General features: G+C 45.8%; 1 protein-coding gene across 1 annotated transcript in view; it reads right to left on the reverse strand.

The window, feature by feature from the left end:
* Positions 1–23,130, reverse strand: part of ME3 (malic enzyme 3) — a 171,317-nt gene extending 148,187 nt beyond the window's left edge. Inside the window, exon 1 of the mRNA XM_048841750.2 lies at positions 22,639–23,130. Coding sequence (XP_048697707.1) covers positions 22,639–22,821 — 183 coding nt within the window. The 5' untranslated portion in view covers positions 22,822–23,130. The remainder of the gene's footprint in view (positions 1–22,638) is intronic.
* Between the last annotated feature and the right edge of the window lie 511 nt (positions 23,131–23,641).

A 23,641-nucleotide genomic window follows, 5' to 3' on the forward strand; every position in this document is an offset into this window, starting at 1 on the left:
CTACACCAAAGAACTTCTCTTTCACCTAAGTATTCTCTTGCCTGTAACCCAGCATTTATATTTAGCTGTCTCAGAACTATACTGTAAGCACTTTGAATTCGGAAGGGACATCATTTTCCTTACAAAATGTGAAATGTAGTCTCTAAGGACCTGATGCAAAGGAAAAGACCCCCATGGTTTCAATGCACTTTGGAAGGGTTTACTGGTAGCAGGCCAGATTTAGAGACTGATCTTGAAACGTCTTGGGAAAATTAAAACCAGCAGTTACCACCCAAGTGACTATTTTATCAAAGAGACTGAAATGTATGCCTCCCACAAGCATACTTGATGGGACACAAAGACATTGAGAAACAAAGTCGTTGGCTGTATATTGCTTCCTAGAAGAGCCATAAACATGTTTACCCCACCTGCCCTAGTGTTTACCGTCCTGTGAACTGCTCTAATTATCCCCTACCAAAAATGAAGAATTAAAGTCAATTTGTTATTCCCCGCGGAATAGACATTCAAAGATCCTTGCTATACATTATAATCTACAATGCAAACACTGTCATATCTGTAAGTCAAGTGAGAAGAACATGTCCCTGGGAAATCCTAATAAATGCCAGAAGGGTTTTCAGCTTTCCAGGAAGTAAGACTGCTGGACTCCCATCTACTTTATTTCTGGCTTCAATGGGAAGCTCATTTTGTAACTGTACTGCAAAGCTGTCAGGCTGCCAGTAGATACGATATTTGACCTTGCACAGAAATCTGAAAGGGGTTTGTGCTAAACAAGATCTAGTTACAGTTGCATCCTCACTGCCAACCCCCTTAAGGTTTAATCTTTAAACCTTAATTAACTTTTAGCAAGTGGACAATCACAGATTACTATGATGGCACTAACCAAAGCCTGATTGCTGCTTTCCTGCACCTTGTTTCTGAAGTATGTGAATTAATTTAATTAGCTTCAGTTGGAAATTGCATGAGCTAGCGAGTTAAATGCACAAAAGCAGGTCACCCTTTGGTAGACCTTCCCAAGTCAGTATGCATAGATCATGAATACATGCTGGCTTCACATTGATAATTTCACTTGACTGATAAAAATTTGCAAAGCAAGGTCTCAAAGGCATTTGTATAATTTCCATAGGCATTGTAGCCTAGAGGATAGAGCACCGGACTGCGATTCAGAAGAACTGGATTCTTGTCCTAGCTCTGCCACTGGCCTGCACCTCTGTGCCTCAGTTTCCCCACTTTACAGATGGGGATAATGATACTGACCTCCTTTGGAAAGTGCGTAAAGATTTACAGACAAAAAGCATCATATAAGAGCTCGGCATTACTCTGGGAGAACTCTACACTGCTGCTAACCTTTCCTGGGCTTTCTAAGAAATATTCCTAACTTTCCTGCAATAACTGCTGTGAAACAATCTGGGTACACTTCCCAGCAGGCCACAGGGCTACTTTCAGTAATGAAAAGCTTCATTTAAATAAAGGCCTCCAAACGTTACAGGAAAAACTTACACTCAGAGGGAGATGGGCAGCATTAGGTAGATGAAGTTAAGGGAGAGGGGGCCACCAAGTAGTTGTCTTTTGGTGTTGTTTTGGCAGTGGCTGTTGAGGAAGCGTGGACCTGCACAATAAGCATCAGTGAGAGTCAGTCACCAGTGCCAAAACACACTTTCACCTGCTGAGATTTCAGCTGAAATAAGTAAGATGCTGCAAATGTGGATAGCTATTCCTGTTTCTACCGCAATTCAGTTACAAAGCAAGACTGGGAGGTTTCACACTGCACTCCCCGTAGTTCACACACGGAGCACCAGTAGTGACCCGTCTCAAACTGTGTAGCTCCTTTTACTCAGAGGGGGCCTGAAGTCCACTGAAGTCAATGGAAAGACGCCCAGTGGATAAACCCATGCCGCCTTTTAGAAGGCAGAGTGCTGGAGTGATCTCTGTGCTGCAGCAAACAAAAAATTCCACCAGATTGGGGTCTCTCACAAAGACTGACCAGTAGAAGTTGCTGGCAGTGGCATGTGAAATGAATGGCATCTCACACATCATCTTCTGACACACACTACTGTTAGAGTATGATCAGGGCAAAGCACACCTGAGGTGGCCTCCCACACCCATGAAGCATCTGTGCTACATTCATGCACACCAGTGGAGAGAGAGAGGCATGTCTCATGACTCCTCAGTATGTGCCCTGGAGACCCTTCAAAAAGCGAGAATGAATGAATCTCATAATGCTTTTGAGTGGTGGAGTTTACATTCTAATGTGATTTAGCTGACAGGTGTTTATTAAAAAAAAATCTTATGTAAACAGACAACTCATTAGTGATGATACAGTGGCAGACGCTTCCAAGTACAAACTATTCTCCCTATTCTGATGGTGAAACCCTCTCTTAGCGTAATATTCACTTACAGAATCACAGAGATTTATTGGAACACTGCAAGTACCAACTCTAGCACATAGGCAGGACTGAACTTCCTGCTGACCCCCCAATTCAGATCAACAGTAACAAACATGACAACAATTTAACACAAGATAAAAACACAGCACCATCTATCGGAGGAGGTGCTGTCTACACACATCATTACATTTTTATTAATAAACTATGTTTATTACAATAAAGCCTACGGGCCATCCCAGTCTGGGGCTCCATTGTGCTAGGCACTGTGTCAACGCAGAGCAATAGATGGTTCCTACCACAAAGAGCTTTTAATCTAAATAGTCAAGACAGAGGGAGGGAGAAGGGGCCTGACACACAAGCAGGATGGGTAGTTTAGTAGGAGGGGCTTCAGCCAAATAGAAAGGGAAGGAGGGATGAGTGGGACAGGGAGGGGAGAAGGACAGTCCAAAGGAGTGAAGTGTGGAATGAAGCTGAGGTGATAAGACTGAAGACATTCTCTTTCCTTCCCAATCTTCCCTAGAGGAGAGTCCTTCTGAATTCTAAGCCAGTTCTCACTGCCCCAACTCAAAGGATTCAACCTGTAGCAATTCATCATTCTCCCAGCCTTGTTTTTAAAAGAGACCTTATTTTAACCATCCCAATCAATGTGAAATAGGATTTCTTGGCAGACGGTATCAAGGCTTTCACAGTACTCAGGTCCTTGGTGCATCCTCGCAGAATTTCCTTGGCTGAGTGAATCTTACAGCAACGCTTTGACTGTTCCTTTATCATAGTTTTTTCCTGTGGTTTGTCTCTGCAGCAACAGTACACATAAGGCCTTATTTTCAGAAAGAGCAGTGTTGTACCTGTAGTTAGTTGTGGGCATAAATGACAGCATGCAGCCATCTAATTATCTGAATGCTTCCATAGATCTGAGAGTTTGACATGTATGGTACATTCTCTCATTTGCACTGCAAATTGCAAACAAAATTTGCAGTTGCAACACTGCACCCATAACACTTGGGATTGGGCTGAGGCACTTCAAAACAAAACAAAATTAAGTTCATAATGAAACCGTCCTGTAAGTGGGGAAGTTAACAGTTATTTGCTTAGGACTGAATCATGCCAATAATTAAAGGCGCTGACATGTATCTAATGCTGCAGAACATAATGCTGCTTTATCTGAAATATCTGTAATACTTCCCTCGCAAGCCTTGTTATGCAACATAATAAAAACTTAACTGTGTGTTTTACAAATCTGAATACAGTTAATCTGTTTGGATGAGGGAGAGACAGGCTCATCAATTCAGAGTTTAATCCCATGGAGAAAAAATCTCTGGGCCATATTGCTGATCACTTACCCATAACAAGCATGTTTATTGCAAAACCATCCTCGTTCCACACACAGAATGGGTCAAAAATGTACAGTCAGTATGGAGTGAAGTGGAAAATGTTGCACATACAATATAACAACCATGCTGAGATAGCAACCCTGCTAGGAGTGGTGCCTGAACACTGCAACACATTTGGATCCCTCAAAGATTACACTGCAACACTGGCCGATGCTACATGTGATGGGAACAGAATCCATGATAAGCAGTGCCTTTAATACACCCACCCATCCATCCATCCACCAGCAATACTAAAAAGAGGAAAAACCCTCTGAGAGAGCACTTTCCTCTGTCTCCCAGTTCATTCAATGCTTTATCATATATTACGTGTGCCCAGAGCCGTGCAAAACAGAGAACAAAATGGTCCCTGTCTTGAAGAATTTACAATCCAAAAGTGTTTGCCATCTGGTTAGGGCATAAACATTCCAGTGTAGTGACTGTCTTCTTATGTTTTGTACTAAGCTAAGCACTCTGTCAATGCTTAAAAATATGATAAATCATCAAGCAATCACTCTTGGTTGGAAATGATGATAAAAACGTTGAGTGCAGCAAATAAAACTATAGGGTGTAGGTTTGGGCTGGGAGCTAGCAGAACCTCTCTCACACACACACACACACACACACGGCACCTTTCAAAGTACAGAAGGCTTTGCTGTTTCTAACATTCTTAATGAAAAGAAATTACATTGGGGCAACAACATGTCGGCCAAGCATCAAAGATTTAAAAATGAAGCTAGACATCCTCCCAGAAGTGAGGTTTAAAATGGAAAGGGGCCAGCTTATCTTCCCTGTTGAAGAACATTAAGAACGGAGAGCAGATAAGTTTGCTGTCGGGCTAGCTAAGCCTTCTATTGATGTAGGCCACTCACAGAATGAGAGGGCGAGAGCCTTACTGGTATGAAGTGTTCACCGTCCCCAAAGCCTTTCGGCTTGTCTGACCCATTTCTATTCATGGCCGCTCTAAAATTAAGCTCCTCCAAAGGTCTGAATAAGGAGTTAGAGTTTTAACAACAGCTCCAATAAAGTGGAGTAGCAGTCTAAAAAGCTTCAATTTTTCAGCCTGATTTACCTCCTCGGTTTTGCTTGTATTATATTCCTGGCTTCAAACCCCCCAGCTTAGTTAAAACAATCATTTGTCTTTTAGCTCACTGCTCCCTCTACACTGAATAGAGATAGGACAGTCTGTGATCCCAGATCATCTCTAATCACAGCTGCATTGCCAAGGTTTCTCTTGCCCAGGGAACGACAAAGCATTCAGTGAGCCAGTGGGGCATCGACAAGGTGCATTTCAGCGAGAGAGCTGTGTGCCAGTTTTCCAGAGACTGCAGCTGCCAGTGGTAGAAGCACCAGTGGAAACAGGGCTCCCGCATTTTCAGCGCTGTTCTAATGCACTGAGCACTGAACCTGCATGGGGCTGAAAATGCCAGATTCCCATCTGCACTAGTGATTACACTGTTGCTAGCACTAGTGCCTCTGAAGAATGGGTACCACATCTTTTAGTACAGAAAAGGCCCAAGAGGTGCAAGTGGGAGAATTTGTCTTAAGGCAAAAATGCCTTCCTTTCGCCAAACCAGGCATAATGTGTTACAGCCCAAGATGGTGAGTCCCTTCCACACCTGAAGGAGCCAATCATCACTAGGCCTCACTTGTAGGAACCAGAGAAAGGAAAAACTTACCGCCAAAGCTCAGGAGGACATTAGGCGTTATAAACAGTCAATTGTGTCATTTGCCCCTCTTGGTAACAATAGAAATAACAGTATATTTGATACACAAGTGTATTGTTACACCCAAGGGCTCTATGCTGGCCCTCCTGAAATCAATGGGACTTTTGCCATTGCTTTCAAAGAGATGAGGATTTAGCCCTAAGATTTGGTTCCGCCTCTTTAAACATGCTGTACTTAACTCTCCTCCTTAACCATGATCCTAGATATTGAGGGTTCCGTATACTCCTGGGTATTAGAATAGTCAATATTTTATAAACAGGTAAAAATTCTGCCCTTGGACGTGCTTGTTTCTCCCACTGATATCAAGGAGCCAAGGCAGAACTTGGCCTTACATCCATACACCTCAGCAAGCACAAATTCATTGCTTAAATAACCCCAGTGCCACCTCCCCCAAAACAAGCTGGAACTACTGTACAGTCGGCTACATTCATTGCAGCGTAATGACAACTAATTTACTAGTTTGGCTTGCCCTAGGTATTTCATCCCTTATCAAAGGCAAAGTAAAAAATTTAGCTGAACGATGTTTTAGTCTTCTGCAGATGCTACAATGACAGCTTTTGGGAGGAGATTACTGCTAACTGGGTCTTTGAAAATCTCATCTCCCCCATTATTTTGTTAAAAAAGCAACATTCAGGTTTGGAGTTTGAGAAATGCTGTAAAGGTTTAAGAGTAGCAGCCGTGTTAGTCTGTATTCGCAAAAAGAAAAGGAGTACTAGTGGCACCTTAGAGACTAACCAATTTATTTGAGCATGAGCTTTCGTGAGCTACAGCTCACTTCATCAGATGCATACAGTGGAAAATAAATACAGACTGTATTTTCCACTGAATGCATCTGATGAAGTGAGCTGTAGCTCACGAAAGCTTATGCTCAAATAAATTGGTTAGTCTCTAAGGTGCCACTAGTATTCCTTTTCTTTTTGTAAAGGTTTAGTAATTTTGCCCTAGTTGGTTCCAAAACAGGAACAAATTAATATCACTGTGAAATCCATGCTGATATTTTTTTAAAAAGAGCTTACATAATTTGACCACATCAGCAAATGAAAGAAAAGCAGAACAGAAACTATGCATGTGGTAATTAAAGCTATCAGGATAAGGGTCAAGTTTAATGTCCAAAGTTGTCCTATTTATGGTTTGTAAACTCATCTTGCATGTTTAAATCCAATCTGCCTTGAGATCAGTAAATCAAAGTCCAAAAGAAATCTAACGTAGACATCCTCTCATCTCAACATTATATTAAATAGTTATGGAAAAACAGGGCAGAGTAGGCAGGAAGCAGAAACAAATGGAAAAATAAGTTGACTTCACATTCTGTAAAATTAAACTTTTTGCTGAAGGCTGCTACATAACTCCTTTTTCCATCATCCCCTGTAACAGATTTAAACTTTTTATGGGCTGTTCCCACTAAAGAACAAACTTTAACACTGTATTTCTATTAGCAAGTAAGTCCCTAGGAATTGCTATCCCAAGGGCACATAGGACTAAGGAGCACTTCTCTCCATAAGCAAGGACTCTGGACATCAGGATCTCAATCCAGAGAGGTCCTGAGCACTCAGTAGATCATAGGATCAGGCTCTAGGACAGTTCAAGGGTGGAATTAGTCAGGTTTCCCATGCCTTCATTCCAACACATTGTTTGTCTTTTCTTTAGAGTTCCCATCTTCTCCTTATGTAGCCCCAGCAGCTCTGAACTTACCCTACCAGCCAAAATGGTGGCAATGTCAGTTAACAGTTTAATGATGCTTTATGGCTGCCTACAAAGGGGGGGTCCAGAGAAATTCAGTTTGCATTCTTTCCATCCAAAACCAAGTCAGAGTTGCATCTGGCCCAGTGAGCGCCAAATCTGTAATGCACAAAGAACAAGACCGCAGAGGTCAATCTCAGATGTGAGTCTGCCACAAACCAATGCAATAGCCCAGCCACTGGATCATCAATTACATCAGTATCTTTAAGAGAGGCACTAATGCATGGCAAATCCAATGACATGTCTAGAACAAAAATAAATAAACAACAGCCCATCCCACCCCCACCTGTGTTCTCAGCATCCACTTGAAAATGAAAGTGTTAAGATTACAGGTGCATCAAACAGAGACTCACTATTTCCATCAGTATTTCCTGCCACTTATCAGTGTAAGTTTTACAGCACATAGCTCACAGAAGGTCAATGACAATGTTACACAGTATCTGTAATTACTGTGTGCTACGTATGAAGGGCCAGATGCAGAGCCCATGAGAGGCAATAACAAAAAAAAAAATCTCCCATGATCTTAAACTGGCTTTGGATCAGCTCCTAAGAAAAGAAACTCTACAGGGATTCACCCACATACGGAATTCATCAGCCCAAAGTCTTCCTTAGACATCATGGATCCATCAAGCTCCCAGTGAAGTCTACTTGTTTGCCACAGACTTCAATGGGAGCAGGCCCTAACAAAAGGCAATGCTGAATGTACTGTAACACACAGCAAGTGATACATTTAAAGTATTATGAAAACAGTTATTGCTGCAATTTTCAAACAACAGCTCACGTTGTTTTAAATGTGTTTCTCTTTTACACACACACACGTGAGCTAGATTCAGCCCTGGCATAAACTGATTGAGCCGGGCTTAAAGAGAGCAAACTTTCCTTAAAGAAGAACTGTGGGAGGTGGGGTACAAAACTTAAGAAGCTGCCAAACTAGGGAACCTCTGTACTTTATGGGGTTTCATTTTTATAGTGTAACTTGCTTTCTAACCTGAGATTTCAATTTAAATTCCAGAGATGGTTTTTGGCCTGAGTTACAATGCGTGTTCATTGTTTTGTTCCAGTTTTAATCTGTATGTGTAAATTTAGTGCCTGTGAAAGTTGCCCAGTGGATACTCCTAGCACCTCTAGTCTTATTTATTTGCAAAGGGCTGACAGTGAGCAAGCTCTTATCTGTCCACAGAACTGGGACAGCACAAGCAGCAGGAGCGCTAGCTTCCCCACACTGGCCTGTCAGAATGATTAAGGCCTAGTCTACGTGTAAAAGTTTTGCCACTATAGCTATACAGGCAAAACCCTCCAAGTGTTGACACAACTTATATCAGCGCAAATGTGCTTTTGCTGGTGTAGCTCATCCTGGCTCAGCAAGTGAAATAAGCTATCCCAGCAACAGCTCTTTTTTGTTGATATAAACATATCTGACACGAGGGCTTTTGGTAGCACAGAAACACCGCAAAATCCCACCCTTAACTGACCCTGCTAGACTAGCAACCATTTCTAGTGTAGTCCAGGCCTAAGCCCTGATATACAAACACCACCTTTAGGGGGAGCATGCAGGGCTCTCTCTGACCATTCAGTTCAGTCCCAGTTCTGTATTGTTAGGGCATGTTAGGCTCCAAGGCCTAGTGTACATCGGGGATTTGCCCTGACTCCAGCCACTGTTGCTGGCCAGCCACCAGGATGCACACCCTTAGTGTAGACAAGTCACGCTGCTATTAGCACTTTGAAATGAGGGTAAGCGGCACCAGTTGGACTCCATGAAAATAAGGGTTAGCGAATATTGCTGCAGAGGGCTGCTGAACATTAGTCACCAAAACCTCATTCTCCACTACCTGATTTAAAAGCCTATAAGCATTGCATTTTGTAAGTTTCATAGCATTGGTGGATTGAGAATCAAACGCAAAACACAGCACATTCCTCCAGTATTGCAGAGCTTTGCATGAAGAGTCCCTGCAGCCACAAGTGCATTTTCTCCCATTTTCCTGCGTACGCCAGTAACAAAATGCTAGAACGGTGCCTCTTGAAACAGGCTGCTGAGCAAGTATTTGGGGACAGCATGACCACATGTTATTGAAACGTTGACCTTGCTTCCCGCTGTATTAGGACGCGTGCCAGCACATAGAGAGCATCTTTTGTGCTTTGTTCACAGCACCAAAGGACTTCTGAGAATGGATCTGGAACACATCAGAATAAACACAGGCCTGTGAAGCAAAGTATGGATGTAGATACAAATTCTCTGATGTCCGGGGGGAAAAGAGGGGAACAGAAAGGGGGTGTTGACTCAAGAGTTTGTCCCAAGGCATTGCTATATCAATATCCACACCTGTCACTAAGCATAGCTTGGCTTCCTTCACCTTTACAGAACTTTCAGTTAGGGTGCGGACAGTCAAAAGGAATAGAACACCTTCCAGGCGCGACTGCGACAGACCCTGTATGGGTGTGCTAGCGTGGGGGAGAGAATAAGGCACAAGACTATTCCTGTCCCCTTGTGCAGGAACTAATCTCAGTCCTTATGCCCAGAGTGCATGCAACTAACCTCACCAGCTGCACTAGCCTTCCCACAGGCAGACAAGTGGGCAGGGCCACAGCCCTGTCTCCTCCTCTGTACCAGCCAATAGGCCAAGGGGAGCACATCCTGCACCCTGCCAAAGATTGCAGCACAGCTATGCTGGTCTATGCTCCAAGAGTCACTGTGGTTAAGTCAGGCGCTATGAGCTTCTGCTGTAGCAGAGCCCCCTTCCCTCCCCAACTCATGGTGTCAGTTTTCACCATGTCGCAATCACCACCATTCTCCCTTCTACACAGCCACCGCATTTGTACGGTTTGATACCAGGAACAGACAGCAGAAATGTCCTAATCATCGTGAGGGACACTTGGAGGGCCGCCCAGAGTGGGGGGGCAAGTGGGGCAATTTGCCCCAGGCCCCACAGACGGGGTGGGGGGGGCAATTTTGGCAGCAGTTCAGTGGACGGTTTTTTAGTCCCTCTCTTCCTCATCAGTGGCACTTCAGCAGCAGCTCAATTGCTCCGCTTCAGTCTTCTGCGGCAATTCAGCGGTGGGTCCTCCTGTCCTCTTCTTTCTTTGGCAGCACGACTTGGGTTTTTCTTTTTTTTTTTTCTTCACCGCTTGGGGTGGCAAAACTAACTTTTTTTTAAGGAAGGGGCCCCCGAAATTGCTTTGCCCCAGGCCCCCTGAATCCTCTGGGTGGCACTGGACACTTGAAGGAGAGGCAGCCTCTCAAATAATCAGGACCCAACACATTTTGGGCCCTCGAGAGAAAGCACAACCCAAAATCATATATTTCACTCAGAAGTAAAGGTGTGAGCCAGGGCAGATCTCAGAGCACCAGCATTATACCCTCCTTCAGGCCTCACACTCAAGAGGAGAATCCACGGCGTTCATCATCATCTACTTTTCAAGGGTAGCCCCAAGTAGAGAACACTGCAGTGATCTAGCCTGCAAGGGATTATGAGTCAGGTAAGTGTTGTGAAGTCTATAGACAAGGAAGTTTGTACCCTCCTAGCATGCCTTGGTTACACAGAAGAGGTACCAGAAGCTGTTGCCAAGTCAAAGGACAGAAGTGCTTGGAAGCCAAACCCAGCTCGTGCTTTACCCACGAAAGCTTATGCCCAAATAAATCTGTTAGTCTTTAAGGTGCCATCAGACTCCTCATTGTTCTGGGGATACGGACTAACACAGCCCCTCTGATACTTCGTGCTTTACGTCAGTCGCTTGTTCATAATACAATAAGCAGCATTTTAGATTGCGGTCACCAGTTGCTTCCTACATTCAATATCCTTGACTCGTCTTCTCTGTCCCAAAATGCTACGATCTGCCCTTAGCAGGAAATATTTGGAACCGAACAAGAAGCCTCCCACTTCATATGCAGGGCCTTGTATAAACAAACAGCGACAAAGCAATGGTGGATCTGGAATATAAGAGATCCCCCAGGATACAGAGACTAATTCATCCTTGCTGCTGCCACTGAAGTCAATGGAGTTTCACCCAGGATGAATTTGGCCCAGCATTGCAGAGCTGGAGGAGACATTTGTCTCCATGCCAAATATTAGCAGAGACTAGTTATGCTGTGTGCTGCACTAGCCAGCACTATGGATGATGAATGTATTAGCTCTAGACCAAACAAGGCTTAAAAAGTATAACCTTCCAGGGCGCAGAATGGCTTCAGGTATTGTTTGTTCCCATCAGGGCAATCTCCTGGGGGCCTGCAGGCTGAGGAATACAGTGATGGAAAAGCACCCATCTGTTTGGCAGCCAGAAGGGGACTCCTTCAACATCAAGAGCACAAGCTCAAAACTCTTCCCATCCTACATCTAGACGACCAAATGAATAGAAAGGATAGAGACCCCCCGAGCTCAGAGCATAGACACAGAAGCCTACTGTGATTCAGTCTTAGCACCCACCCAGTCTGAGCACCCATCTTATACTATGCTCATCACCTTGATAGCCGGTCACCTCAATGCCTCATTTTGCCCTAAACACACCCACCCTATTATTCTTGCTATTTTTAGGCTTAACCACTTAAGTGCTGCCTCACCTACTTGGTAGCACCCACATGGCTCCATGTGCACCAGGCTGTGTCGCTGATTCCCAACATTCCAGTGGAACATTCCGGCCAGAAGCACTCAGCCTAACTCTGCACCCAGAGCGTCGATGGAAAAGCTCAAAAGAAGACTCTGGCGTTCTAATAATGCACCAGATTCCAGTGGTACATTCCAACGATGATGGAGCAGAAACCAGCAGTGAGGAAATTAATTTCCCTCCCCTTAACTGGGTTCATTCTTAAGTATCCAAACTAGTCAATTTGGTTTTGTATAAGTCCCCAAGGTAGACTGCATGAAAAGTCCAAGAGGGCAATCAGTACAGACAAACTGTAATATATTAGCCAGACATATAAAAGACCTCCTTCTACCCACTGCATCTGCACTGCAGCTGTCAGAAAAGCATGCTGAGTTATCTATTCGAGCGGCGGACAGGAACAATAACGCCAATATTCTGCCATCCTCTAAAATGTACTGACTTCCAGATCGTCACGTCTTTAGTGTTTGCAATGGCAGATCTCCAAAGGAAAACACTGATTTGGCTCAGGAGTGGGCATTTCAGCAAACTACATGAGTAATCCCTAAACTACCAACTGAATAATGCAGAACTTAAGGCAGTTTGGTGCGGGAGGAAAAAATACAATTGATTTTGGAAGCAATAACTTAAGTTCTTGAGCCTCCACAAATGTGTGGTCCAAGAGGGAGCTGGCTGGCTTATGAGTTTACATGTCTTGCAGCTCAATTAGCTGGCTAAATGCATTTGTACCCAGGGAGGGACAGCAGGTGGATTCACAACAGCCCTGGAAAAACTGGGGTGACTAGAACACATTTATGGATCAACGTGGCCATAATGTATAACTGACAATAAGTAACGATCAGTAAATTGTCTTCTTGCTTGAATTGCCCCAGTGGCAAAAGGCCCCCGACAAACCGTAAATGGCACAAGGAAGAGGAGACAGCACCTGGCCATATGACGGTTGTGTATCATGAGACAACTCCGGGGAAGAAAGTAGCAGGAAAAGGTTCCTCAGCCTTCTTAACAGAGTCCAAGACCCCCAGAGAAAAGTCTTCCTGCCCAGCCAGGCACAGGTTACACAGGAGTGCCGGTTCACCTCTAAATTTACCCAGCACCACCTTCTCCCCCTTCAGCTGATCACAGATAAGGCAATCAGAGGAGCCAGGCCCTTTCCAACCCAATCTGTGCTGGCACTGCATTCTACATCTTTGCCACATGGTCCTTGCAAGGGGTCACACTGAAGGTACTACTGAAGTCAGTGTCTGTGACACAGATCACGTTTGAATCATAGAATATCAGGGTTGGAAGGGACCTCAGGAGGTCATCTAGTCCAACCCCCTGCTCAAAAGCAGGACCAATCCCCAATTAAATCATCCCAGCCAGGGCTTTGTCAAGCCTGACCTTAAAAACTTCTAAGGAAGGAGATTCCACCACCTCCCTAGGCAACGCATTCCAGTGTTTCACCACCCTCCTAGTGAAAAAGTTTTTCCTAATATCCAACCTAAACCTCCCCCACTGCAACTTGAGACCATTACTCCTTGTCCTGTCCTCTTCCACCACTGAGAATAGTCTAGAACCATCCTCTCTGGAACCACCTCTCAGGTAGTTGAAAGCAGCTATCAAATCCCCCCTCATTCTTCTCTTCTGCAGACTAAACAATCCCAGTTCCCTCAGCCTCTCTTCATAAGTCATGTGTTCCAGACCCCTAATCATTTTTGTTGCCCTTCGCTGGACTCTCTCCAATTTATCCACATCCTTCTTGTAGTGTGGGGCCCAAAACTGGACACAGTACTCCAGATGAGGCCTCACCAGTGTCGAATAGAGGGGGACGATCACGTCCCTCGATCTGCTCGCTATGCCCCTACTTATACATCCCAAAATGCCATTGGCCTTCTTGGCAACAAGGGCACACTGCTGACTCATATCCAGCTTCTCGTCCACTGTCACCCCTAGGTCCTTTTCTGCAGAACTGCTGCCTAGCCATTCAGTCCTTAGTCTGTAGCTGTGCATTGGGTTCTTCCATCCTAAGTGCAGGACCCTGCACTTATCCTTATTGAACCTCATCAGATTTCTTTTGGCCCAATCCTCCAATTTGTCTAGGTCCCTCTGTATCCTATCCCTGCCCTCCAGCGTATCGACCACTCCTCCCAGTTTAGTATCATCCGCAAATTTGCTGAAAGTGCAAACCACACCATCCTCCAGATCATTTATGAAGATATTGAACAAAACCGGCCCCAGGACCGACCCCTGGGGCACGCCACTTGACACCGGCTGCGAACTAGACATGGAGCCATTGATCACTACCCGTTGAGCCCGACAATCTAGCCAACTTTCTACCCACCTTATAGTGCATTCATCCAGCCCATACTTCTTTAACTTGCTGGCAAGAATACTGTGGGAGACCGTGTCAAAAGCTTTGCTAAAGTCAAGATACAATACATCCACTGCTTTCCCTTCATCCACAGAACCAGTAATCTCATCATAGAAGGCGATTAGATTAGTCAGGCATGACCTTCCCTTGGTGAATCCATGCTGACTGTTCCTGATCACTTTCCTCTCGTGTAAGTGCTTCAGGATTGATTCTTTGAGGACCTGCTCCATGATTTTTCCGGGGACTGAAGTGAGGCTGACTGGCCTGTAGTTCCCAGGATCCTCCTTCTTCCCTTTTTTAAAGATGGGCACTACATTAGCCTTTTTCCAGTCATCCGGGACTTCTCCCGTTCGCCACGAGTTTTCAAAGATAATGGCCAATGGCTCTGCAATCACAACCGCCAGTTCCTTTAGCACTCTCGGATGCAACTCGTCTGGCCCCATGGACTTGTGCACGTCCAGCTTTTCTAAATAGTCCCTAACCACCTCTTTCTCCACAGAGGGCTAGCCATCTATTCCCCATGTTGTGATGCCCAGTGCAGCAGTCTGGGAGCTGACCTTGTTCGTGAAGACAGAGGCAAAAAAAGCATTGAGTACATTAGCTTTTTCCACATCCTCTGTCACTAGGTTGCCTCCCTCATTCATTAAGGGGCCCACACTTTCCTTGGCTTTCTTCTTGTTGCCAACATACCTGAAGAAACCCTTCTTGTTACTCTTGACATCTCTCGCTAGCTGCAGCTCCAGGTGCGATTTGGCCCTCCTGATTTCATTCCTACATGCCCGAGCAATATTTTTATACTCTTCCCTGGTCATATGTCCAACCTTCCACTTCTTGTAAGCTTCTTTTTTATGCTTAAGATCCGCTAGGATTTCACCGTTAAGCCAAGCTGGTCGCCTGCCATATTTACTATTCTTTCGACACATCGGGATGGTTTGTCCCTGTAACCTCAACAGGGATTCCTTGAAATACAGCCAGCTCTCCTGGACTCCTTTCCCCTTCATGTTAGTCCCCCAGGGGATCCTACCCATCCATTCTCTGAGGGAGTCAAAGTCTGCTTTCCTGAAGTCCAGGGTCCGTATCCTGCTGCTTACCTTTCTTCCCTGTGTCAGGATCCTGAACTCAACCAACTCATGGTCACTGCCTCCCAGGTTCCCATCCACTTTTGCTTCCCCTACTAATTCTTCCCGGTTTGTGAGCAGCAGGTCAAGAAAAGCTCCCCCCCTAGTTGGCTCCTCTAGCACTTGCACCAGGAAATTGTCCCCTATGCTTTCCAAAAACTTCCTGGATTGTCTATGCACCGCTGTATTGCTCTCCCAGCAGATATCAGGAAAATTAAAGTCACCCATGAGAACCAGGGCATGCGATCTAGTAGCTTCCGCGAGCTGCCGGAAGAAAGCCTCATTCACCTCATCCCCCTGGTCCGGTGGTCTATAGCAGACTCCCACCACTACATCACTCTTGTTGCTCACACTTCTAAACTTAATCCAGAAACACTCAGGTTTTTCTGCAGTTTCGTACCGGAGCTCTGAGCAGTCATACTGCTCCCTTACATACAGTGCTACTCCCCCACCTTTTCTGCCCTGCCTGTCCTTCCTGAACAGTTTATAACCATCCATGACAGTACTCCAGTCATGTGAGTTATCCCACCAAGGCTCTGTTATTCCAATCACGTCATAATTCCTTGACATCACCAGGACCTCCAGTTCTCCCTGCTTGTTTCCAAGGCTTTGTGCATTTGTATATAAGCACTTGAGATAACCTGCTGATCGCCCCTCATTCTCAGTATGAGGCAGGAGCCCTCCCCTCACAGACATTCCTGCCTGTGCTTCCTCCCGGTATCCCGCTTTCCCACTTACCTCAGGGCTTTGGTCTCCTTCCCCCGGTGAACCTAGTTTAAAGCCCTCCTCACTAGGTTAGCCAGCCTGCTCGCAAAGATGTTCTTCCCTCTCTTCGTAAGGTGGAGCCCGTCTCTGCCCAGCACTCCTCCTTCTCGAACACCATCCCATGGTCAAAGAATCCAAAGCTTTCTCTCTGACACCACCTGCGTAGTGTCTTTTCTAGGGATAGGCAGGCCTTACACCAAAGTGATGCAGGAGTTCTGCACATTGGACAATGCCCCTTCTTTGCTGGATACTATAGATGTCATACAACCCCTGGAGAGGATCAAGGACAGAAAATACGGGGTACAGAGATACAAGACATAATTAATCCATCAGTGAGATAGCTGTTGGCCATCCAGGAGGGAAAGGCGGTGTTTATGACTGCAGTGGCTATAAATCCAGAATCCCTATATCCTACCATTTCCTCCCCCAGAGTATTTACCCAGCTTACATTCAGAGTACAAAGCCTCTGCTCTATGTTGGCAGAAAGGGCTTTTGAGTGTTTAATCAGTAGCTCTTCCTGGAGGAGCATCATTTCTATGACTATGGTGTTGATTTTGGATCTGAGTAGTTAGATTCCTCGTGCTCCCTTATTTTCTAAGCCATTTTTCCCACCACCTCTGCTTGTCCCAAATCCTGGGGATTTGGGCACTCTCCAAAGATATCTGAAAACAGACTGCTTTTATACTGCACACACAGGCCTCTAACATGCATAAAGTGATAACGTCAGTATATATCTAGTGGGTGCATCAGCTCAGTCATAAGAATAACCATACTGGGTTAGACTACTGGTCCATCTAGCACAGAATCCTGGCTTCCAACAGTGGCCGGTGCCAGATGCTTCAGAAGGAATGAACAGGGCAATTACTGAGTGGTCCATCCCCAGTCACCCAGTCCCAGCTTCTGGCAGTCAGAGGTTTAGGTACACCTAGAGCATGGGGTTGTGTCCCTGACCATCTTGGCTAATAGCCATTCATAGACCTATACTCCATGAATTTATCTAATCCTTTTTTGGAACCCAGTTATACTTTTGGCCTTCACAACATCCACTGGCAAGGAGTTCCTCAGGTTGGCTGTGTTATGTGAAGAAGCACTTCCTTATGTTTGTTTTAAACCTGGTTCTTATTAATTTCATCAGGTGACCCCTGGTTCTTGTGATATAAAAAGGGGTAAATAACACTTCCCTAGTCACTTTCCATTCATGATTTTATAGCCCTCTCTCATATCCCTGTCAAGTTCTGGGATGGAATCCCAGACCAGTGAGGGGCCCCTTTGCTGGACGATTCAGAGGAATAATAAGGTTTTATTTGCTCCTCAAAATGCATGGCTTATCACTTCAATTCAAACAGCACTGGGTTGGTTTAGATTAAAAGTAAAACAAGTTATTAAGAAAAGGAGATAGGACTTTTAGTGAGTTCAGGTATAAAGGACAGAGCTAGAAATGGTTACAAGCAAATAAAAGTCAAAAACACTTTCTCGTCCGGGGGTTCTCAAACTGGGGGTTGGGACCCCTCAGGGGGTCGTGAGGTTATTACATGGGGGGAGTCGCAAGCTGTCAGCCTCCTCCCCAAACCCTGCTTTGCCTCCAGGGGCCTGTTTGCCGCCTGCCTTAACTTATTTATGATAATGTTAAATATAAAAAAGTGTTTTTAATATATAAGGGGGGGGTCACACTCAGAGGCTTGCTATGTGAAAGGGGTCACCAATACAAAAGTTTGAGAACCGCTGTTCTAGAGACTAAGACTTAACAAAATTACAGACTTGGTTCAAGGTAAGATTCTTACCACTCTTCCTCCAACGAGATGTCTGACCTCACACTGGGTCAGGCTCTCCCACAAAGACGAAGTGCTCAGTACCTTTGTCTTCTTAGGTGAAATATAACTTGGGGTTCTTTGTCTATCCCTTTTATAGTCCAGTGACCCTTTGAAATGGATTCTTCTGAACTTTACCCCCCCCCCCACACACACACACAAAATAAAGTGCATTCAAGCTGGGAGGAAGGAGACATGGGATCTGGTCGTGGAAGGAACCATAGTGGTTTCTTTCCCCACTAAAATGCAGATTGATCTGTGCCTGCCCTCTGCAATGCAAATGAATGGCCACTTGACATGTGATTGCTAATTACCTCTGAGGACACCTGTCTGGAGGCACTGGCTGGGAGAAACCTGTTTACCCACTCACGAGATTTGTCCGGTAAAACACATTTTAGTTCCACATTTTCTTCATACTTGTATGGTCCCTGGGGCATTTACTATACACACACCAGGGCAAGAATATTAACGATCAGTGTGTTATTAATTTTCCAATAATACCTTAAATGACACACATCAGATACAGTGTATGATATTAATGAACAGGGATACAATAAACTGGTCAGACCAGTGGAAACACATTAGCAGATACCACTGAGCCCCGCACTCTCTTGCACTGGGATGCCGTTAGGTTCACATTCCCCCCTTAGTCATTGCTTTTCTAAGCTAAATAGTCCCAGTCTTTTTAATGTCTCCTCATATGGAAGCTCTTCCATACCCCTAATAATTTCTCAAAAAGAAAAGGAGTACTTGTGGTACCTTAGAGACTAACCAATTTATTTGAGCATGAGCTTTCGTGAGCTACAGCTCACTTCATCGGATGCATACCATGGAAACTGCAGCAGACATTATATACACACAGAGATCATGAAAAAATACCTCCTCCCACCCCACTGTACTGCTGGTAATAGCTTATCTAAAGTGATCATCAAGTTGGGCCATTTCCCTGTTCTCAATCACTCCAAGATCTCTTTCTTGAGTGGTAACAGCTAATTTAGGCCTCATCATTTGAATGTACAGTTGCGATTATGTTTTCCAGTGTGCATTACTTTTTAGTGAGATCCTTTTGTGACTCTTCGAAGTCAGCTTTTGACTTAATTCTCTTGACTAATTTTGTATCATCTTCAAATTTTGCCACCTCACCGTTCATCCCCTTTTCCAGATTATGTATGAATATATTGAACGGGACAGGTCCCAATACAGATCCTCAGGGGACCCCACTACTTACCTTTCTCGATTGTGAGAACTGACCATTTATTCCTATCCTATCCTAGACAGCTTCAACAAATACTTAGAAATAAAATTCTTGGGCTTTGTGGTCTCCCCTGAATATCAGTCAATTCAGGCTACTTTAGGCAAAAGGACAGGTATGAGTTTCAAGTTTAAAAGGCCCTCACAGAGAGCCCAGACAACAGCTCCCTTTGTATTAAATCAGTAGAGCTCATGCCTTTACATTGATTACTAAACTAACTCACTCTCCATGTGACTCTGCTGCAGAGAGACAGTCTTTTGGCCAATTGGGTCCTAAGCCATTAATTTAGATGTCAAACCCCACACCTAAACATCACTGGGGAGCTATTAGGCTACCATAGCAGCCAATACAGAGTGTAGAGCACCAAGGTGCTCATCAACACGGCTGCTACTCTGAATACTGTGTAGTCTGTATCCGCAAAAAGAAAAGGAGGACTTGTGGCACCTTAGAGACTAACAAATTTATTTGAGCATAAGCTTTCGTGAGCTACATCTGATGAAGTGAGCTGTAGCTCACAAAAGCTCATGCTCAAATAAATTTGTTAGTCTCTAAGGTGCCACAACTCCTCCTTTTCTTATTACACAGTATGACACTACATTGCTGCTATCTGAAAATGTAAGAGCATCTGGAAATGACAAATTCACATGAAATTGGCAAATTCACATGAAAATAGCAGACTCAGACCCTCAACCAAAGCAGCAGCTATGATCCTTACCACATACCATTCCATGATCACAGATAAGTTGGATAAACTGCCTGGAACATCCCACCTCAAATGAAGATAGTTTATTCCTTAGTAATTATAATATTCTGTGGTATGTCCAGTAAAGAAATAAAAGCCTATTCTGAATTGCTCAGAAAGAACAAAGTACACAGCTCCAGTTACTGGAGAGCCATACACAGGTTTATATATATAGAGAGAGAGACAGATAAACCATGGACCATAATTAGCAGATCTTCCCTACCTCACAGTGGTGTTGTAAAGATAAATGCATGAAAGATTGTGAGGCACTCACCTCTTATCCTAACAGGGCCATATAAGTACTTAAGATATGGGCAGAAACATGGAATTTGAAACCAAGGTGTTGCACACTGCAACATATTTCACTGCTGACAGAAGCTCTTCTTCCTCCCTTCCTCTGCATGCATCCAAGTACATTAATTCTTAACAAGAGTCTTCCATAGCCCTCATGGAAGAAAAAAACCCTTCACAGCAAGTTTGATTCTTAAGGAAGTACCCAATGGAAGCTTAGACATTGACTTCAACGGGAATAGGATCATGTTCTAAAGCAGGGGTGGCCAACCTGTGGCTCCAGAGCCATGTGCGGCTCTTCAGAAATTAATATGCAGCTCCTTGTATAGGCACCGATTCCGGGGCTTGAGTTACAGGCGTCAACTCTCCAATGTGCCGGGGGGTGCTCACTGCTCAACCTATGGCTCTTCCACAGGCCCTGCCCCCACTCCACCCCTTCCTCCCTCCTCCCCTGAGCCTGCAGTGCCCTTCCCCCTCAAAGCCTCCTGCACGTCACGAAACAGCTGATCAGGAGGTGTGGGGAGGGAGGGGGAGGTGCTGATCGGTGGGGCTGTTGGTGGGTGGGAGGCGCTGGGAGCAGGGGGGGAGGGGCGGGAGCTGATGGGGGGCTGCTGACGTATTACTGTAGCTCTTTGGCAATGTACGTTGGTAAATTCTGTCTCCTTCTCAGGCTCAGGTTGGCCACCCCTGTTATAAAGAAATATCGCGTAGAGATGATTTGTACCAGGTGTGCAAACCATGCCAATTTGAAGCAATATCATATTGCATCATACCAAGTGATTCACTTTCAAAGGTTAAGGTAATAATTATTCAGTAATAATCAATACATGTAATCTCAGTAGCAACGCCAGATATTTTGCTCTGCATAAAGTATTATTGCACAAGGCTAGATGACAAGATAGCATCTGAACAAAAATTATCTGCAGCGCTTTAGCACTAGCAATTGATCAGTGTTCATGTATAGCTGACAATATTCATAATCTTTTCAGCCTTACAGATTTTGCCATAAAGTGATTGAAAATGACGCAGAAGTCCAGAACCCTAATATACAGATAATCTGCAAAGCTGCACATGCAGAACTGCCTTGAGTTATAGTGCTCCTATATATTTGGGGATGCAAAATCGTATATATCAAAATAGCACTTGAAGGCCCAAGCCCACTGCACTAGGCACTGTACAAACATTAAAATAAAATATGGTCCCTACTCCTGATAGCTTACAATCCAAGTACAAGATAAGAGATAACGGGTGGATACAACCGACAGCAGGAGTATAAAGTAACAGACAATTTGTCAACTATCTAATCATTGCCAAATTTATGGTAGGCATGATTTCAAATAGAGCTAAAGTATTTTGAATAATTAGTAACAATATTAATGTAACAAATCTGAACCCAATGTTGCTGAAACACACACATTTATATGATTCTCAAATTCAATCTAAAATACTGAGCTGTATGATTCATAGCTAAATTACTTTCAGGTCCTATTTTGGATTCCCTGAGAGTTCTTCCTGAGTAAGGAACGAAGAATAGGCTATCCTGCTATTAAGTTTGTCTATGCTGCAGTTTGAGCAATACTGAGAATCAAGACTTCCTCTTCTACATGGAAAATACTATTTAGGGCATAGAACAGATAGCTATAAACCCATTCAAGAGAAGCTTAAAAACCAAACAAACCCAAAAGCAAACAAACTCAAACTTGCATGTCTTAATCAAAGAAATAAATGGCTGGTTCTATACCTAACTACCAAGTACTGCGAAATGCATTGCAGTATCCCACCTGTTAGAAATGGTCTTTTTAGGAGCTATCCCGTTTTCCCCCGGCACTAATTGTTGGTTGAATGGAGTTATTTTGGAGAATACACACTTGACCAGTTAAATGTGCACCTGGCACAAGGGGGCCCCAATCGGGTGTGAGTGTTACCACAATACACACAAAAAGAGAAATGGGAGACTGTCCCAGACTGAAAAAGGCAAGTAAGTGCCTGTGGCCCTACCTAGACCAATCAGAAAGTGAGCGGTTCTGTGAGGTGACAGGAGGGAAATTTAAACGCACGTTGGGGCTGTGTTATTTCACCCAACTGGTGACCCCCACAGTTCTCCAAGGAGAGCTGGAGCCATTCCCGGGCTACCCTCCGGTCATTCTGCCGACAGCTGGGCTCCAGTCCTGTACGCGGCTGGCCCCCACGCACCAATCAAAGCCGCGGCTATAAACGCCGGCTGCAAGGCCAGGCTTTGATTGGTTAATGGCACGCGGGGGGGGCCCGACGTGCTCCGTCCCATAACAACAATATCCAAGCGGCCCCTGGGTCTCTCGCTGGCCGCGTGCCCCGAACACCCGCTCCGGGGGAGTTTGGCACACGTGCCCCCGCGCACGATCCCAGCCCGTGGGGCCGCTCTGGAGTGTGGATGCGGTGCAATACGCAGGGGGCTCGCCAGGCCAAGCACCCTGCGGCCGGGGCGTGGGGCAGGCTCAGGGCTGGCAAGGCGGGGCACGTACCTTGTTGAGATGGGGGTTCCTGGTGATGTCGTAGCCTCTCTTCTTGGTGGCCTTGGCCGGGGCGCCCTGGGCTTCCCCCGAATGGCAGCCTCTGCTCAGCGGGGGGCTCAGGAGACGCAGCCACTGGCTCGCCCCGGCCACCCGCAGCAGGTGGCGCCCAGCTCGGTTGCAAAGCGGTATCATCGCCTCGGGAGCCCGGCTCCACCTGGTCGGTGCAAGCCCCGGGTAGCGCGGTTAGCGAGGCAGCTCCCCCCAGGTGTCTGCAACGGTGGGGGAGACCTGGGGGCCTGCAGAGATAGGAGGCAATCCGGGGGTGGGGGACTTCACCACCAGCTTTGCCCCAGGGGCGGATCTGGAGCGGGAGCTGCTCGCTGCTGGCTCGCAGGTAGCGCAGGGCTCGGTGCTCGTCACCGAGCAAGTGCCTCAGCCCCTGGAGCGACCCTGCAAAAGCGAAAGCAAACCCAGGAAGCAGATCAAGTAGCAGCTGCGGCGAAGGCAGCACCTCCTCCCAGCCGCCCCCGCCCCCCCCCCCCCCCGGACCCGTCAAGGCTCAGGTGCTCGGGGAGAGGGAGGGTGATCCTGGCAGCCGCTTCTCCACGGTCACCGGCCTGCTCCCCTGCGCTGGGAGGGACAGAGGAGGTTGGTCCGGCTGGAGAGCAGCCTCCCCAGGGCCACCAGAACAATCACAGCGGGCTCTGTCTTCCCTCCCCAAATCTAGCCCCAGGCAGCAGGAGTCTGCGCCTCCCTCCTCCTCCAGCTAGCTGGCAAAGCGGAGAGAGCGTGGAGTACCGGGGCTAGGTTCATTCCCCCTGCGCCGCCCGGCCGGGAACCGGACTGATGGAGCTACCCCCATCCCTTCTCTGCATCCCCTGAGCCAGCAGCAGGGAGAGAACATGCCGGTAATGGAGCTAGATTCCCCCTCTCCTCCCCCAAGGCCGCAGCAGAGAGACCGAGGGGCTGCGGAGGTTCAGATGCTCCCAAGCTGGCAACAAGGACTTAGGGT

The sequence above is a fragment of the Caretta caretta genome, chromosome 1 (assembly GCF_965140235.1).
Source record: "Caretta caretta isolate rCarCar2 chromosome 1, rCarCar1.hap1, whole genome shotgun sequence".
In the NCBI taxonomy this organism is placed as follows: Eukaryota; Metazoa; Chordata; order Testudines; family Cheloniidae; genus Caretta; species Caretta caretta.